Source organism: Mustelus asterias, chromosome 23 (assembly GCF_964213995.1).
Source record: "Mustelus asterias chromosome 23, sMusAst1.hap1.1, whole genome shotgun sequence".
In the NCBI taxonomy this organism is placed as follows: Eukaryota; Metazoa; Chordata; class Chondrichthyes; order Carcharhiniformes; family Triakidae; genus Mustelus; species Mustelus asterias.
The window spans coordinates 38,968,184-38,988,617 of NC_135823.1; the positions used below are offsets into that span (position 1 = coordinate 38,968,184).

The 20,434-nt window shown below is 44.2% G+C and overlaps 1 protein-coding gene across 1 annotated transcript in view; it reads left to right on the forward strand.

Annotated features, from left to right (window-relative positions):
- The window catches only part of LOC144510380 (heparan sulfate glucosamine 3-O-sulfotransferase 4-like), a 238,212-nt gene extending 219,453 nt beyond the window's left edge, over positions 1-18,759 (forward strand). Inside the window, exon 2 of the mRNA XM_078239816.1 lies at positions 18,117-18,759. Coding sequence (XP_078095942.1) covers positions 18,117-18,759 — 643 coding nt within the window. The remainder of the gene's footprint in view (positions 1-18,116) is intronic.
- The last annotated feature ends 1,675 nt before the right edge of the window (positions 18,760-20,434 follow it).

Consider the following 20,434-nt stretch of genomic DNA (forward strand, 5'->3'; position numbering starts at 1 on the left):
CATTTCTAATTTTAAGTCATTGGGCAAGAGTCATTTGCAAAGCCATTGGTTCCATCTGTAATCTTTTCTGCATTAATGCCATGACAGAAAACTGTCTGAGCCAGTGGCTGCCCTCAACAGAAAAGATTCTAGTGGTCTACAGAGGGAGCATTTCCAAAAGGAGGTACAATATATAAAGAGTGAACAAAATTGATTAAGACAGAAAAGGAATTCTGGAAAGAGAATCTGAGAAAGGCAAAGTGATCATGAGTAAGAGGGACAAAGGATGAGTTTCACTGCCAACTGGATAGACAGCAAGAACTATATGGTTTTTATTTATACTTTGAATCATTTAAATATTGTGTGTGAATTGTTCCTTTTTACTCAGTGCATACTGTACAAGGACAAAAGTTGATTGTGATGGACTTGTTCAAACCTGATAATTTTTTTCTGTATTATATAATTTCCTCTTTAGGTCTGTAATTATATAATAAGGTATTATGGATATCATTTGAATCAACTGTGATTAGATACAATCTGCCTACTTTACCAGATTATAAAAACAAAAGAACAAAGTAAAGGATTAAGCCACATTACCCCTCGAACCTTCTCCATCATTCAGTAAAATAATGGCTGATGTTCAACCTCACTGCACTCTCACCCAATCCCTATACTCCTTGAATAAAAGCAAGATACTGCAGATTCTAGAAATCTGAAACAAAAACAAAAAAATACTGAAAATATTTACCAAGTCTGGCAATATCTGTAGAACGAGAAAGAAAGTTAACGGAGCAAATTTCCTTGTTCTGTCCGCCACAGGAATTGGAGTGGGTGGGGGCGGACCATGGAAATGTCTGTTGATCTCAAGCGAGATTTTCCAGTTTCGGGTGAGTGCAGCTGGAAAATCTCGCCCAACATCTCGATTTGAGCTACAAATATGACTTCTTCAAAACAGTTAAAAGACAAATATATCCTTACTTCGGTAAGGATACCAAAACTGTACATTGTACTCCAGGTGTTATTTCATCAAAGCCCTATATAATTGCAGAAAGACTTTATTACTCAAACTCTCCATTCAATAAAAATTATAATTTGGCTTCCAAATTGCATCTGTGATTTATGTGCAAAATCCCCCAAATCCCTCTGAATATCAACATTTACCAGTCTCTCAAATTATGAAAAAATTCTATTTTTCTAATCTTCCCATCATATTAAATAATTTCACCCAATATTGTCCCCAATCCCATGGTTCTTAGTTTTGCATAACTTCCTCTACTGAGGCAGCTTATTGAATGTGTTTTTAAAATGCAAAAACGTACCTTCACAGGCTGCACCTTATCTACCTTGCCAGCTACATCCTCAAAAACTCTGACTAGATTATAAGCTAATAAGAAATAGGAAAGACATTGCATATAGATTTTGGGTAACACAGTGGGTGGGATACTCTCGACAAAAATTGAAGTGTTGAATTCATGTAAAAACTGGAATAGATCCCACTGTTCTTTTCAGCAGGATTTTCAAAATGAATCTCCCACACTCTGTGTACTGCAGAGTGCACTGGCGTGAATATCAGGGGATGCAACCGATTCTTGTTGGAGAGGCTGGCAGCATACGCTGAGTGAACCACTGTGCATGCGCCGATCTGTTAGCGCCGAGATCGGCACATGCGCAGTAGCCCTGCACTTCCAGTCTCCCGATCGCTGGCCAGCCAGCTCAATTAATGGCCAGCCCCACAACCCCTCATCACTGCACCTCCAACCCCACCCCCCCCCCCCCCCCCCCACACTCCGATTGCTGGCCTCCCGGATGTGTCTGGGCCAGCCTAGACCCACTCCACGGCAGTCCTGATCTTCCACCTGCCGCCCAAACACCGGGAGTCCCAAACCTCCCCCCCCCCCATTCTCCCCCCCATTATTCCCCCCCCATTCCCCCCCCATTCCCCCCCCATTATTCCCCCCCCATTTCCCGGCCCCCCCCCCCATACCACAATCCCGACCGTCCCTGCCCGCCCCGATGACAAGCTCTGATTACTGGCCTCTCTCTCTCTCTGGCACCGCCTAGTGCGGACTGGCAATGGGACCCTGCCCCCCATCCCCACTGATCTCCTTCCAGAGGGCCTGCCCCTATTGGCCTTGCCCCCATTAGGCCCCACCCCTTTGGCACTGTCCAATGCCTGATGGGCATTGCAAAGTGCCCCCTTGGGCATTGCCACTTTGACCCTTGGGCAGTGCCAGGGGGCCAGGCTGGCAATGCCCAGGGGGCACCCCCCTTTACCCCCGACACTCCAGCAGGGTCAGGCCGCTAGCTCTCCACAAGTGGGGAGCTATTGTAAACTGTGCTGGAGTGAAACACTGCTGGCGGTAGGGGGAAAGGCTAATGGCCCCGGAGACTTCAGCCCCAGGCCTGCTAATGATTTTAAAATGGCCATTAGCATAATTTGTACAGCTTGGCGCCAATTTCTTGCACGGAGCTGACGGCACCGGAAATCCCGGGGCCGGAGACTTGGGAGAATCGCAGTATCAATGGTTAATGTTCTTCATCAGAGAATGTAGAGAATCAATCACAATTGTACCCATAGTTTGGCCTAATTGAAGCTCAGTACTCATTGGTTTCGCAGGTTCAGATACACATGGCAGGTTTTACATCTGTCTTGTAGTTCAGTTAATCTCTATTTCCATGTCAAAATGGAGAGCAATCAAAAGACTCAGATTAAAGATTCTGAAGTGTCTTTGTTAATCCTGTAGCATGCACTCTATGTGTGAGATTACAAATCTGCCGACAAATATATTGTCATGAGCAAGGATAGTGTGTTCGGAGAAGGCCTGAACTGTAGCACTTATACAGAGAAATACAAATCACCCAGTACCATACAGGATTCAGTTATTCCCTTTTATATGAACTGCAACCATCTTCAGCCAGAAGTGCACAGTGGATGGTCCATCTCGGCCCTTCCCGAAGTCCTCACCATCAGCGATGCCTGTCTTTAGCCAATTCAATTCACTCCACATGATATCAAGAAATCGCTGAAGGCACTGCAAAATCTATGGGCCCTGGCAACATTCCAACAATAGTACTGAAGACTTGTACTCCAGAACTAGTTATGCCCTTTGCCAAGCTACAACACTGGCATCCAGCCAATAATGTGCTAAAATTGCCCAGTTATATCCTGTCCACATAAAGCAGGACAAATTTAACTGGTTACTTATAGTCTCATCAGTCTACTCTCAATCACCAGCAAATGATGGAAGCTGTCATTGACAGTGTTATCAAGTAGCACAGCATAAAAACATGTTCGCTGAAGCTCAATTTGGGTTCTGTCAATGTTACAACAAGTGGCTGTGGTGGAAGAGTCAATCCGGATTGGTCTTTTAGGTTCAAGCCAGTTTATTGTAAGACACTTCCTCAGTGCTACTAACCTACAAGAAGCTCTCTACCCAAAGTGTTCCAGCTGTCTCTATTTATAAGATAATCAATGTCATGGGTTTAACTCTTTGTAATTCCTTTTACAAGGTAATTGCCATACACTGTGATTAAATTTTCATTGACAGATCCCCCTCTTTTTTTTAAATTAAAGCTTTGAAAGAAAATAAAGAACTTTCTTTTGAATCTAAACAGAAATAAATGATCTCACAATTCCACGTTAGTGAATCCCGTAATTCCTTTACCAAATATACATAAGCCATTATAAAAACAGAAATAAATTTTTCAGTTCATCATTATAACATAAGACACCCCTCTTCTAATACATTTAGTAATTTCTTAGAGCAGGCACTTCTTTTTGTGAAACAGTCCAATAGCTGGAGATTTGCATCAACCCATTATATTTCAGAGATTTCCCTTCTCTCTAACATTTCTTTTTTGCCGGCTAGGTCTTTTCTCAGTTACATTCTTTCTTGAATGAACATTGTCCCATAGAGACCAGTTGTCAACATAAAATTCTGTGGATAAACTTTTCTCACATTGTCCCTTATAAATTTTTGACAATATGTTGGAAGCCTGACTTCCTACCTGAATTCCTTCTTTATCTTCCTACCTTGAATTCCTTCTTTATCTTCTTGATTACTCCTCACTCAAATTCACCAGATCCTCCCCACAGGAAATCATCAACATGTCTGATGCAAATTCCAGCCAGTTTCTTCTCATGGTGCCAGTGGAACATTATGGGATCTGCCTTTAACTGAAGGCAACCTGTTTTCAACAGGACAGACCTCAGGGAAAAATACCATACTCTTGACGCATCATTCAATCTGTAAACACACTTGTTCAATTTCCATAGATTTCCTTCTACATCATGAGCTTCTTTGGGTGGTTTAAAAAAAAACTTATCTTTGAAACTTCTCCCCTTATAAAAACTCAACCTTATGTAAACAGATTTGCATTCCCAGGAATATGATGCCAAAACAGCCAAAAAACTTACTTTCCCTGCAGTCAGTGAGTCCACCTGGACATTCTGATTCCCTAATCTCTCTTCAAAGTCTCGGGCTACTAATCTCGCTTTGGCCTTATATGCACTGTCTGGGAGTACCTTTCACCGCGGTACAGATCTACCGGTGAGATAAAGCTGGCTGTCCCCAGTCAGATACTTCAGTATATACTCCAAATTCCTTCCAACTTTCGAACTCTTTCTGTCTGGCTTCCTTTATTAGCTTATTTTCCAGTTAATTAGCAGCTACTAAAATCATAGAAATCATAGAAATCCTACAGTGCAGAAGGAGGCCATTCGGCCCATCGAGTCTGCACCGACCACAATCCCACCCAGGCCCTACCCCCACATATCTCTCAGTCATGAGGACTTCTACTTCTATTGAGGTTGCTACCTTGCTTACTCGGCCTCATTCTCATTAAACTATGGTCTCTACTTCTATTCCTGTCCCGTTCTGGAGTACTACTATATGATCTTTCTCTCATTCGAACAGAACCTCGTCCGCAAGTTTGTGATTTTTTTCTGGGTTCACGGCCGCTTTCTGGTTCAGTGTCAGAACTGATACTACACTTTTTGGGTTTCCACATCTTGACATCATTTTGCCAATCCATAAATCCTGTCTCTTGTCCTTCATCCCACACATTGAGCCAGAGGCTTTTTCTGCTCTCCCTATCATGGTGGTATCCCTCCACACACTGGTCTCTTATGGCACGTATGTTACCTTTGTGCCCACTTTAGGTAGTTGCCCTTTTAAACAAATAGTGTTATCTTGTATCTCAATATTACTTCATTCATAATCTATCAACTTGTGCCTACCATCATCCGCTCCTCATAACTACACAGGATGTGAAGTGCATGGTGCCTCCTCACTCTCAATGTGTAGTACAGGACCGGTGGAGTGGCATGCAACAAGCTACAGGACTGCAGAAAGTTAATATCATTAGCAAGCAGTTTCTCTGGGACTTGCCCCCTCACTGGATATTCAGTGGCACCAGCATGACATAGCCAGGTCTATAGAAGCCTTCACTTCTGAGGAGGATTTCGGAGGTGAGCGTTCAGACAGGCAGCACTCTCCGTGGTATGCACTGTTCAGGGGGCACCGGAGCAGACCCGGGGACACAGATACATTCAACTCAGAGTTGGGGATGGGGATCCCAGAATTGCCATTTTGGGGTTGGGACGGGTCACTTGCAGACCTTACCCTCCCTTCATATTGGGATGCCCTTGCTTTAGAGGGGTTGTGAAGGCTGGCATGCAGGCAGCACTTCCCGAGTCCTTTTTCCTGGGTTCCTGTCCATATTGCAGCTGAGGGAGTGCCCTTCTTTCGTGGAGGATGGCAAGAGGGTGGAGGGAGATAGCACTGCCATTCTCACACACCACAGGAATGAGGTGCCGGTGAGCATGGTGGTTCCCCCAAGCTTGGTGGCATGACCTGATAGGGTGGAGGCTCTGTGGGTGAACAAAGTAAAATTTATTGCCAAACATTTAAAACAAAATGGTGACCTATCTACACTAGTGCCTATATTCACCCTTGTCCACTAATTGCCTATGGTTTCTTAATCTTCCTGATCCACCCACTACATCTAGGTGTATCCCCTGGATCCACAGCTGCAGTTGAGGTGGCCTGCTGACTACCACACTCTTTTGCCCAAGGTGATCTTGGTAGGTGTCCCCTGGGGGTCTGATACCTTGAGGGTCCTGGCCTGCATTCAGGCAGCACAGCGCAGATGTTTGACTGCTCCCCTTCTCGGTATCAGGGGGTGGAGGAGTGTTGCTCACAGGAAGAGAGTTGTCAGGTGGGCTGGAGATACCAAGGCAACCTAGCTGGAGAGCCCCGGACAGTACTACTTTTGGCTTCTCGGGCCCCTGTGCTTCTCCATGGGATGGAGGTGCAGCTGGAGAAAATCCAGAAGCTCTGCCATCCTCTGGCGCTGACACTCATGGATTCCCACTAGTGCCTGTACCATACAGTTGAAGCCGTGCACCACTGTGAGGACATCTCCTGATGTGGAGATGCCGGCGTTGGACTGGGGTAAACACAGTAAGAAGTTTAACAACACCAGGTTAAAGTCCAACAGGTTTATTTGGTAGCAAAAGCCACACAAGCTTTCGGAGCTCCAAGCCCCTTCTTCAGGTGAGTGGGAATTCTGTTCACAAACAGGGCATATAAAGACACAGACTCAATTTACATGAATAATGGTTGGAATGCGAATACTTACAGCTAATCAAGTCTTTAAGATACAAACAACGTGAGTGGAGAGAGCATCAAGACAGGCTAAAAAGATGTGTATTGTCTCCAGACAATACAGCCAGTGAAACTCTGCAGGTCCAGGCAGGCTGTGGGGGTTACAAATAATGTGACATGAACCCAATATCCCGGTTGAGGCCGTCCTCGTGTGTGCGGAACTTGGCTATCAGTTTCTGCTCAGCGACCCTGCGCCGTCGTGTGTCGTGAAGGCCGCCTTGGAGAACGCTTACCCGAATATCACAGGCCGAATGCTCGTGACCGCTGAATGCTCCCCAACAGGAAGAGAACAGTCTTGCCTGCCTTACAAATTTGGTGGAGTTTTTTGAGGAAGTGACAAAAACGGTTGATGAAGGAAGGGCCGTGGATGTCGTCTATATGGATTTCAGTAAGGCATTTGACAAAGTCCCACATGGCAGGTTGGTTAAGAAGGTTAAGGCTCATGGGATACAAGGAGAAGTGGCTAGATGGCTGGAGAACTGGCTTGGCCATAGGAGACAAAGGGTAGTGGTCGAAGGGTCTTTTTCCGGCTGGAGGTCTGTGACTAGTGGTGTTCCGCAGGGCTCTGTACTGGGACCTCTGCTATTTGTGATATATATAAATGATTTGGAAGAAGGTGTAACTGGTGTAATCAGCAAGTTTGCGGATGACACGAAGATGGCTGGACTTGCGGATAGCGAAGAGCATTGTCGGGCAACACAGCAGGATATAGATAGGCTGGAAAATTGGGCGGAGAGGTGCCAGATGGAGTTTAATCCGGATAAATGCGAAGTGATGCATTTTGGAAGAAATAATGTAGGGAGGAGTTATACAATAAATGGCAGAGTCATCAGGAGTATAGAAACACAGAGGGACCTAGGTGTGCAAGTCCACAAATCCTTGAAGGTGGCAACACAGGTGGAGAAGGTGGTGAAGAAGGCATATGGTATGCTTGCCTTTATAGGACGGGGTATAGAGTATAAAAGCTGGAGTCTGAAGATGCAGCTGTATAGAACGCTGGTTAGGCCACATTTGGAGTTCTGCATCCAGTTCTAGTCGCCGCACTACCAGAAGGACGTGGAGGCGTTAGAGAGAGTGCAGAGAAGGTTTACCAGGATGTTGCCTGGTATGGAGGGTCTTAGCTATGAGGAGAGATTGGGTAAACTGGGGTTGTTCTCCCTGGAAAGACGGAGAATGAGGGGAGATCTAATAGAGGTGTACAAGATTATGAAGGGGATAGATAGGGTGAACGGTGGGAAGCTTTTTCCCAGATCAGAAGTGACGTTCACGAGGGGTCACGGGCTCAAGGTGAGAGGGGCGAAGTATCACTCAGATATTGGAGGGATGTTTTTTACACAGAGGGTGGTGGGGACCTGGAATGCGCTGCCAAGTAGGGTGGTGGAGGCAGGCATGCTGACATCGTTTAAGACTTACCTGGATAGTCACATGAGCAGCCTGGGAATGGAGGGATACAAACGATTAATCTAGTTGGACCAAGGAGCGGCACAGGCTTGGAGGGCCGAAGGGCCTGTTTCCTGTGCTGTACTGTTCTTTGTTCTTTGTTCTTTGATCGACAATCACCAGGCAAGACTGTTCTCTTCCTGTTGGGGAGCACTTCAGCGGTCACGGGCATTCGGCCTCTGATATTCGGGTAAGCGTTCTCCAAGGCGGCCTTCACGACACACGACGGCGCAGAGTCGCTGAGCAGAAACTGATAGCCTAGTTCCGCACACACGAGGACGGCCTCAACCGGGATATTGGGTTCATGTCACACTATTTGTAACCCCCACAGCCTGCCTAGACCTGCAGAGTTTCACTGGCTGTCTTGTTTGGAGACAATACACATCTTTTTAGCCTGTCTTGATGCTCTCTCCACTCACGTTGTTTGTATCTTAAAGGCTTGATTAGCTGTAAGTATTCGCATTCCAACCATTATTCATGTAAATTGAGTCTGTGTCTTTATATGCCCTGTTTGTGAACAGAATTCCCACTCACCTGAAGAAGGGGCTTGGAGCTCCGAAAGCTTGTGTGGCTTTTGCTACCAAATAAACCTGTTGGACTTTAACCTGGTGTTGTTAAACTTCTTACTGCGGCCATCTCCTGCCATGGAGTGCACGTTCTGCATACAGACATCAACTTCGCAGTGTTGGCCTCGATGCGCTGCAGTGACAACACCATCTCTTTGGATAGAAGGTGATTGAACTCCACCAATCGGCCTTGCGTTCTGAGGAGGGTTGCTGTCATCCCTTCAAGATACTTGCGACTCTGCCTTTGCAGCACCAGCAGCTGTTGGACTGCCCAGCCCAGGGCCACATAATAGGCAAGGAGCTCTGGCATTCCTCTGAGTGCCAGCCCTCTGGGATGTCACTTCCTCCGCCTATTATGGATCTTCAGCTGCGAGGTATTCACCTGTGAGTGACCCAGAAGCCTGCCTGCTTATTGAAGCTGAGTATCTGTGCTGGTGGTGGGTGTGGGTGAGAGCTGTGATGCCTCTTCAACCATTTGGTTGGAGAAGTCCCCCTCTGAACTGCTGGAGTCAGGTGGGTCCAGCGGCCTCAAGGATGGTCCAGCCTGTTCTGCTGGCCAGCCTGAAAGAGAAGGGACATAGCATCAGTGCATTACAGGGAATATAAATGGAACATTGATTACTCATTTGTGACTTGAGGAATAACAGTTTATGTGTTGAGGATTCTCACATTTCTCTGCTGCTCCCACTTCACCAGTAACGCAGGCAAGGTCTTCCTCCTCCCTGGCCAGCTCAAGAGCTCGCTTCTCAAAACACGTGAGGGTTCTCAATTCGGGTATGACCCCCAGCGGGCTGTGCCCAGCTGTGCCCGCTGACGCCTGTTGTGGTTGAGTTTGTCCTCCAATGACGCAGAGAGGAAGAGTGTAGGTGGAAGTGTTGACATTTAAGATGGCGATAAGAACAAAGAACAAAGAACAGTACTGCACAAGAAAAGTCTGTGCCGACACAGATGCCTCTCTAATCTAATATTTTCTTGCCTCTCCGTGGTCCATATCCCTCTATTCCCTGCCTATTCATGTATCTATCCAGATCCCTCTTGAACGTTGTTGTAGAATCTGCTTCCACCAACTCCTCCGGCAGCACAATCCATCATTCACCACCCTCTGTGTGAGAAACTTGCCCCTTACGTCTCTTTTAAACTTGCATTTTCAACCTATGCCCCCAAGTAATTGACCCTTGGGCCCTGGGAAAAAGACTCTGACTATCTATTCTATCCAAACCTGGCATAATCTTGTAAACCTCTATCAGGTCCCTCCTCATCCTCTCCCGCTCCAATGAAAACAATGCAAGTTTTTTCAAACTTTCTTCACAGTCCATTATTCTCCAAACCAGGCAACACCCTGGTAAATCTCTTCTACACCCTTTCCAATGCATCAATATCCTTCCGGTAGTGTGGCGACCAGAATTGTACACAATACTCCAAATGTAGTTTAACCAAAATCTTATACAGCTGCAACATGATTTTCCAATTCCTATACTCAATACCCTGACCGGCGAAGGCCAGCATGCCATATGCTTTCTTGACCACCTTGTCCACCTGAGTTGCCACCTTCAGGGAACTGTGAAACTGCATACCTAGATCTCTCTATATCAAGGCATTTGGAAATGCTATCCATCAGAGTCAGCATGGTTTTATGAAGGGCAAATCATGTTTGACTAATTTGCTAGAATTCTTTGAGGATGTAACAAGCAAAGTGGATAATGGGGATCCTGTAGATGTAGTATATCTGGACTTCCGGAAGGTGTTTGATAAGGTGTCGCACAAAAGGTTAATTCACAAGGTTAGATCATAGGGGATTAGAAGTAATTTATTAACTTGGATAGGTGACTGGCTGATGGACAGAAGACAGAGAGTTGGGATAAATGGGTTTTTTCCTGAATGGCAAGAAGTAACTAGTGGGGTGCCACAGGGTTCGGTCCCTGGGCCCCCAGCTATTTACAAACTATATTAATGACTTGTCATTAAGGACACAGAGTGTCTGCAGAGGGATTTGGATAGGCTAAGTGAATGGGCAAGGATCTGGCAGATGGAGTATAATAGAACCATAGAACATTACAGCACAGAAACAGGCCTTTTGGCCCTTCTTGCCTGTGCCGAACCATTTTTGTGCCTAGTCCCACTGACCTGCACCTGGACCATATCCCTCCACACCCCTCTCATCCATGTACCTGTCCAAGTTTTTCTTAAATGTTAAAAGTGAGCCCACATTCACCACCTCATCTGGCAGCTCATTCCAAACTCCCACCACTCTCTGTGTGAAGAAGCCCCCCCTAATATTCCCTTTAAACTTTTCCCCCCTCACTCTTAACCCATGTCCTCTAGTTATTTTCTCCCCTAGCCTCAGTGGAAAAAGCCTGCTTGCATTCACTCTATCTATACCCATCATAATTTTATACACCTCTATCAAATCTCCCCTCATTCTTCTATGCTCCAGGGAATAAAGTCCTAACCTATTCAACCTTTCTCTGTAACTCAGTTTCGCAAGTCCCGGCATGTTGGTAATAATGTTGGTAAGTGTGAGGTTATCCACTTTGGAAGGAATAATAGTAAAATGGACTATTATTTAAACGGTGAAAAATTACAACATGCTACTGGGCAGAGGGACCTGGGGGTCCTTGTGCATGAATCACAAAAACTCAGTTTGCAGGTGCAGCAGGTAATCAAGAAGGCAAATGGAATGTTGGCCTTTATCGCGAGAGGGATGGAGTATAAAAGCAGGGAGGTCATGCTGCAACTGTACAGGGTACTGGTGAGGCTGCACCTAGAGTACTGTGTACAATTTTTGTCCCCTTATTTAAGAAAGGATATATTAGCTTTGAAGGGGATACAGAGAAGGTTCACCAGGTTGATTCCGGAGATGAGGGGGTTAGCTTATGAGGAGAGATTGAGTAGACAGGGCCTGTACTCATTGGAGTTTAGAAGGTTGAGGGGAGATCTTATAGAGACATAGAAGATCATGAAGGGGCTAGACAGGGTAGAAGCAGCGAGGTTATTTCCACTTTCAAGGGAAACAAGAACTAGGGGGCATAGCCTCAAAATACGGGGGAATCAAAATTTAGAGCAGAGTTGAGGAGGAACTTCTTCTCCCAGAGGGTAGTGAATCTTTGGAATTCTCTGCCCAATGAAGCAGTAGAGGCTACCTCGTTAAATGTGTTTGAGTCGCAGATATATAGATTTTTAACCATTAAGGGAATTAAGGGTTATGGGGAGCGGGCGGGTAAGTGGAACTGAACCCACTATCAGATCAGCCATGATCTTATTGAATGGTGGAGCAGGCTTGAGGGGCTGGATGGCCTACTCCTGCTCCTATTTCTTATGTTCTTATGACTTAGATACAGGGATAGAAGGCTCGATAGCCAAAGTTGCAGATGACACAAAAATAGGCGGGACAGTAAGTTGCAAAGAGAAAATAAGAACCTTATAAATTGATATAGATAGGTTAGGAGAGTGGGTCAAAATGTGGCAGATGGAGTTTAATGTGGATAAGTGTGAGGTCATGCATTTTGGTCGGAAAAATGGGAAGGCGACTTATTATCTAAATGGGGAGAGACTTCGGGGTGCTCTGGTGCAGAGGGATCAGAGGGTGTCCTCATTCATGAATCACAGAAAAGTGGCATGCAGGTACAGCAGATAATAAAGAAAGCGAATGGAATGCTGGCATTTATAGCTAAAGGAATAGAATATAAAGGTAAGGAAGTATTGTTGCAACTATACAAGGCATTGGTGAGGTCGCACCTGGAGTATTGTGCATAGTTTTAGTCCCCTTATTTGAGGAAAGATGTAGTGGCATTGGAGGCATTTTAGAGGAGGTTCACTAGATTGATTCCAGAGATGACGGGTTTGTTGTATGAAGAGAGACTGAACAGTTTAGGCCTATACTGTCTGGAATTTAGAAGAATGGAGATCAAATTGAGGTATACAAGATGATAAAAGGTATGGATAAAGTAGATGTGGAGCGGATTCTTCCTCTTGTGGGACATTCTAGGACAATAGGTCATAGTCTTAGGATAAGGGATAGCAAATTTAAAACAGAGTTGAGGAGAAACTACTTCTCCCAAAGGGTTGTGAATCTGTAGAATTTGCTACCCCAAAGTATAGTGGATGCTGGGACAGTGAGTAAATTTAAGGAGGAGTTAGACAGATTTTTAATTGGTAATGGGTTGAAGGATTATGAAGGCAGGAAAATGGGGATGAGGAGCATATCAGCCATGATCGAATGGTGGAGCAGATTTGATGGGCCGAATGGCCTAATTCTGCTCCTATATCTTATGAACTTATGAACTCTGCATGCTAATATTTCTAAGGGCTCTACCATTTACTGTATACTTTCTTTCAGCAGTAGACCTTCCAAATCGCATCACCTCACATTTGTCCAGGTTAAATTCCATCTGCCATCTTTCGGCCCATATCTCCAGCCAATTCATATCCTGCTGTATCCTCTGACAATCCTGTTCACTATCCGCTACTCCCCCAGTTTTTGTATCATCTGCAAATTTATTAATCAGACTACCTACATTTTCCTCCAAATCATTTATATATATTACAAACAACAGAGGGCTCCAGCACTGATCCTTGTGGAACATCACTTGTCACAGACCTCCAGTTAGAAAAGTACCCTTCCCCTGCTACTCTCTGCTTTCTATTCAGTTTTGTAACCATCTTGCCGGCTCACCTCGGATCCCATATGACTTCACCTTCTGTATCAGCCTGCCATGAGGAACCTTATTGAAGGCTTTACTAAAGTCCATGTATACAACATCCGCTGCCCTGCCCTGGTCAATTTTTCTTGTCACTTCCTTAAAGAACTCAATCAAATTCGTGAGACACAACCTCCCCTTCACAAAACCATGCTGCCTATCGCTAATAAGCTTATTCTCTTCCAGATGTGAATATATCCTGTCCCTAAGAATCTTCTCCAATAATTTTCCCACCACTGATGTAAGGCTTACAGGCCTGTAATTTCCCAGATTGTCTCTTCTGCCCTTCTTATACAGAGGAACAATGTTAGCTACTCTCCAATCCTCTGGTACCTCCCCCGTGGCTAAAGATTGTGAGAGGAGGGGTAGAATCTGGTGCCTGGTTGCTGAGTGAAAGAAAGGGCTGGGGGTGCGAGGGTGTGCAAGGGGGTCCAGTGGGAGACTGGGGATGATTTGCTTACCCTAGCTGAGTGAAGATCATTTAACTTCTTCCAACACTGTTGCCACTTCCTCTTCTGGAGTGTGCTTGCACTGACCAGAACTGTCAATGCATCCCCAGGCAGGACTGGTGACTCTGCTAGAAGATTGTCTCCTGGACCAGGGATAGAATGTGTCCTGCCTCTAAGCCACTTCACCCAGCATCCTTATGAGGGCCGTCCCCTCCGAAAGGTGCAGCGTTGCCTTCTTGCCTGTCATCTCCTGCAGTCATTGTGGAACAAATACTGGAGAGTCATTTGAATCAAGCTCCCCAGTGCTTGCAGCAGTTAAATCGTTGCAGGGTGGGAAAATCAGAGGGAACACGCCGCTCTAGCGACATGAAACTTGTGGGCGTAAAAATTATTGCTAATGAGGCATAAGATTCAGGCCATAAACACGCTTGCCAGAATTCTACTGCCCCACCCCACCATCGGAATCAGTGCGGGCGAGGGGCGGACAATGGGAAGGTCTATTGACCTCGGGCGGGATTTTCCGGTCTCGGGTCGAGCGAGACCGTAAAACCCCGCCCATTATCACCGTCAGTAGAAAACACTGTTTTTTGCACCGAACCAACACTCTACCACTTTATGGTAAGATTTCACCCCATATCTCTTTGTGGAAATTATATCCCCAGTGGCCTTTTGCGGTGTGGTAGGGCTTCCCGAATTTTCTCCAAAACCTCTTCTTTACTGAAAGCTTTTCTGCCTGCATGCAAGCTATTCAGATGAGCAGAAAAGTAGAACTAACACTAGTCGCTTCAAGCTGTATCATCCCACCCCGCCTCCTCCCCCAACCATTTGCAAAGAATTCTTTGTATGCACTGCCCATGCCACGCTGTTTGCAATTTCCAACCTGGTTGATCAGTCAATATTTTCTGTAACATATTGTCTATTACTGCATGGTTTCTTTTGCAAAGACCATTATTAAACTGGCTCTCAGCTGCAGTGTGCATAACTACGATGCTTAGATTTTCACACATATCTTGAAATTGCTCATTGGCAAATTCCCCATCATTATCTGTCAGGAACTTCATTGGTGTTCCTAATCTGTTCCTACCCATTTCTCCATGACCTTATCAACAATGGTCTTTTTTTCTTTACTATGTATCACAGTGGATAAGCTAGATCTGGTTGCCATATCTATGAAGCATAGTGTATAAATACTCTTATCCTTGTCCCAAGCTTCCAAATCCATTGCCAAAGCATTGTTAAATTCCCTGGCTCATGGAAAGCTCACAACAGGATGCGGTGGTGTCTTGCAATATTTAATGCAGATTTCGCATTGAGCTGTGATTTGTTCAATAAGGTCATTATATCATTTATCAAAGCACTCCTGCATCTCAACAGAATCTTCAGCTTTGTGCCACTGGATGTATAAATTGTCTGTGTAATTATCTTCTTTTAGTCCATCAAATTCTTATTCTCAGTGGTTAACAAAATTTCAGGAATTTTTTGATGAGAAATCTCTGGTTTCCTTACTGGCAAGCAGTAATGGCCTGACCGAGTAAAATGCAGATCCACATATTTTCTAAACATGACAGCTCGATCAATCTTCACATCTAGCATCATCTAAGGATTCTTCATCAAAGATCAGCTTAACAATAGTAGTATCTTGCTAACAATCACATCAGGACTGATAAACAGATTAATCCCTGCGATTTTACAAAGAAGGACCACCCATTTGGAGGATGTTAATGTATTGTCATCTCCGAATCTAAAGGAAGTGTTGCTTTCATCTCCCTGACCTGTCACCAGTCTGTCTCATTGAGAGGTACCAGATAGCAGTTAAGCCAGTCCACATCACGCATTGTAGAAGTACAACCACTGACCGAAACTGCACTGTTGAAGGAATCGACCAGCAATATGCTCATTACTGGATTCAAACTCTCAGTGACCAATAGAATTCCATCATGGCAGTCACCAGTTTTAGTCTCGGATAAATTTGTCTCATGGGTTACTTCAAAAACACAATTCCTTCGCTGTGGACAGTTCATCACATAATGATACTGGGGGAATCATACCGGAAACACTGATTAACAATGTGCTGTGCATTTTTTGGGTTTAAACACCGATGGTCACCATTCCAGGCACGCTTTTTGTCCTAACCTTCAAACTGGCTATGGTTATGACAATTTTCAGACCACCAGTCATTAACCCCATCTCTGTATTGGAATTTTCGGCTAATGTTTGGATAATTGAGCCACCATTGAACATTCTGGGCCCAATTTTACCATCAAGTTGCGCCAGTTTTTGTTCTGGAGGTGGTGCAATATCTGTGGGGGCAGGGGGAGGCATTATCCGGCCAGGGAGTGATGTGGCAGGGGAGCATTTTTCTATTTTTTTTACTGCGCATGCGCAGTTGAAGGCTCCGATCGGAGCAGCAGTGTTTCGGGCGCGATGAGCCCCGTCCACAGGCTTCTGCAGTGTGATCCAGAATCGCTGCTTTTTTTCAGGCAGAGTGCGTATGGGGGTGCTGGAGAACAGGTCTAAAAGTCGAACTGAAACACTCCCAGATTCAGCACTTAGAATCAAAATGGTAAAATAGGGCCCTCTATCATTCGTTTCACTGCATTCCTTGTTTGCATTTGTGAAGAGAGTGGCACGGAACAACTGTTTACCCAGAATCTTTTTAGGGCTGCAGCCATTTGATCTCAGGGAAATTCTTTATCTGAAACTAAACCTGTTAGTACCAAAAGACTATCAATATGGGAAATGTGGGCACAGGCTAGTAATTTAAATGCAAATATGGATTCTGGAATTTCAAGTGCAAATCTCTGTACTGTCTTGTAACATTTATCAAAATCCATGATATATTCTTCCATGGACTGATCCTCTGATTTCCTAAACCAATCAAAGGTTGCCCAGGTTATGCTTGGATTGAAATTATTCTTCCAATGGAGATTGCGCAAGTTATGCTTGAATTGGAGTTATGCTTCCAATAACTCGAATCTTTTGTAAAACCTAACCAAAAATTGCAACACAAGGTTTAGTCCCTCTTCTTGATCCAGATCATCCACTTTCACTCTGAAGTATTTTGCTTCTGGTATGGAATTTACCCGGTCCATATTTCAACTTCAGCTTCCCATTGCTGGTATGCTTCAGAGTCAGAAAAAAATTGGTGGATAGTCAAAACTTGCAATTTTGCACCATCCTTCCAGCAGTCCATAAATTAAATTGTCAGCAACAGTACACATGTTTTCCCTTGAGAATTAAAATGAAGGGCTTCATATACAGCAGTCAGGCACCAAGCTTATCCTCCACTACCATTGTTACTCAAAAGTGACTGTGGTGGAAGAATCAATCGAGCTAGCTCATTGTAAGCCATTTCCTCAGCGCTACTAACTTATAAGAAGCTCTCTACCAAAGTGTTCCATCTGTCTCTATTTATAGGACAATCAATGTCAGATGTTTAACTGGCAATTCCCTTAACAAGGGAATTACCGTACACTGTGATTAATAGAATATTGACAGTCAGCATCACTCAGCTCCTGGCCTCATTACAGCCTTGATCCAAGCATGGACATAAAAGTTGACTGCCAGAGGTGAGGTGAGAGTGACTGTCCTTGACATCAAGGCAGGACTTGACTTAGTGCAGCATCAAGGAGCCCAGGGAAAACTGGAGTCAATTGGAATCAAGGTGAAAACTATCTACTCGCTGGAGTCATACCGAGCATAAGGGAAGATTGATGTGGTGTTTGGAAGCCAAAATCTCAGTCCCACTGCAGGAGTTCCTCAGGGTATTGTACCTAGGCCCAAACATCTTCAGCTGCTTCATCAAAAACCTTCCCTCCATCATAAGGTCAGAGTAGGGAAGATCATTAATGATTGCACAATGTCCAGTACTATTCATGATTCCTCAGAAACTGAAGCAGTCCAAGAATACATACATCCTGTCACTGGAATATATTGGACATAGACCCAATGGAAATGGTGTAGGGCTTTGTAAGCCATGTGGTATTATTTTCATTGACAAAGTCTCAGCAAAATCATGTTCTCAGTCTTGCATCTAACTCTCCCCCTTTGTTCGTGTATTACAGTCAAAGAGCAGTAGAAGCTTATACCATTTCTGCTTATGGAACCTATTATTCTGTCTACTTGTGTTTAAGTAATATTTATTGAGGGTTGTGTATAGGAAGACGACTATGCAGGCTCTATTGAACCATACTCCAATACAAGAAACTGTTGGGGTTGGGGTAATGGGGGGAGGGGTCAGTAGGGGTATGGGAGAAGAACTGTAAAATAAAACTAAGATCCAGTGCTAAACAAATCCATCTTTTTTTTTGTCTTTAGAAACTTGATGCCCAAGACCTTGGATGGTCAGATCACCATGGAGAAAACGCCCAGTTACTTTGTTACCAGAGAGGCACCAAAACGAATATTCTCAATGGCAAAGGACACTAAACTCATTGTAGTGGTCAGGAACCCAGTGACCAGAGCCATTTCAGACTATACCCAGACACTGTCCAAGAAACCTGAGATTCCAACCTTTGAAGTTCTAGCCTTCAAGAATAGGACCCTTGGCCTCATCGATGCCTCTTGGAGTGCCATACGCATTGGAATCTATGCCTTGCATTTGGAGAACTGGCTCCAGTTTTTTCCCCTCTCTCAGATCCATTTTGTCAGTGGGGAGAGGCTCATCATTGACCCAGCTGGAGAAATGGGCAAAGTGCAGGACTTCTTAGGCCTCAAGAGGATTGTCACGGACAAACACTTTTACTTCAACAAAACCAAGGGATTTCCTTGCCTGAAGAAACCAGAGGACAGCAGCATGCCGAGGTGCCTTGGTAAATCTAAGGGGAGAACTCATCCAAAAATAGATCCTGACGTAATCCACAGACTACGGAAGTTTTACCGGCCTTTCAACGTCATGTTCCATCAGATTACGGGAGAAGATTTTGATTGGGAAAAGGATGAAAATCAAGAAATCAGTTGAGGATATCAACAGCCTAAAGTTAAATGGAAGAGAGAATATAAACTGGTTTCTTATTGAAAAAAATATATAAAAATAAGACTATATTGTTAGTCCTGTGAAATCAAGAATTTTATTAAGACTGTAATTAATAAAAAAAGGGGAATGATTTTCAAGCTATATTACAAATTACCAAAGGTGTTGTGCTTATGAATTGTAATTATTCTGAAGATGAGTTGTGTTGAGTTCAGCTCAAGTTTGCTGGGTTGTTTTGCAGTTTCTTTCACCCATATGAGATCGGCCTATAAAATCTCCTGAAGAAGCTCCAATTTGTCTTTATTGTGTCTCCTTCAGGACGTGCATATTTGATTGATTTACTTTTACAATGCAAGGTGCAATGTTTCATGATATAAGTCACAGGCAAGGAAAATTAAGTGAGTGTGAGGATTTTGAGTTCATTAGAGTGAGGCATGTAAATACTGATCCAATTTCCATTCCAGCCACTGAACATCATCATCCCAACGCAGATATAGCACAGGTTAGATACAGAGTAAAGCTTCCTCTACGTACTCTAATGAATCACCCCCAAAGCAGGCACAACACAGATTAGGTACCGAGTTGAGGTCCTTCTACTCTGTACCATCAATTATTGTGATCAAGAACAGGAACCTGAGGTCACATTTATCCTCTCATATTGCATGAGTTCCTTTATAATTGCACATCTCAGCAGGAATTGGAAATTGAACCAGGGACCTATCTGAACTGTATAACTTTATTACTCAGTGATAATTCATTGAGATACTCATTAACTCAGGTACTCTGCACCAGTATTGAACCGATGTCTGGTCTTGAATTCCTGCAAAAAGTCATGCAACTATGAAGACAGCAGAAGCGAAAAATAAAAATAAAAATTGTTAACTGGGCATTTAGTTAGTTCTCACTTATTCTAAGTTAGCTAATCACAGCCACAGATACAGTCAGCAATGAAACTATAGAACGCCACGAATATACAGCAGATCGATCAGAATTTGAAAAGGAAAAAGATGGATTAGTGGTTCAAATTTGCTGTCCTAATTAAAACTGAAGGTGGAAAGATATAAAGCCATTTTAATGAGGTTGGGAAAAAGAGAAAGGTGAGAGAATCAATGGGTGTGCCACTCCCTGAAAAGGAGGAAGCCAGTGTCCATCTCCATGATTGGAGTATCTTTAATTCTCTACTTTTTGCCTGATATCCTGTTCTACTCCCATCTTAGTAATCTGCTCATCTTTTGGTATTCATTGGATATGTCATTACCTGTCCTTTCTCTTGCTGTGTATTTACATTGCTTACCGTTTTTATTTCAGACTTCCAGTACTTGCAATGTTTAGTTTTCATGTCTATGGTTAGCTGCAGTGTCTCTGGGCATGTCTCTGAGAAGGAAGAACCAGAAGGGAACTTGCACCTGATCATATCTGAAGGCTGAAGCATTTGCAACTATATTCAGCTCGAAGTGCAGAGTGGATGATCTATCTCTGCTGTCTCCTGAGGTCCCCAGCTTCACAGATACCAGTCTTCAGTCAATTCAATTCACTCCATGACATATCAAGAAATGGGTGAAGGCACTGGATACTGCAAAGACTATGGGCCCTGACAACATTCTACCAATAGTATGGACGACTTGTGCTGAAAAACTAGCCGTGCCCCTAGCCAAGCTGTTCC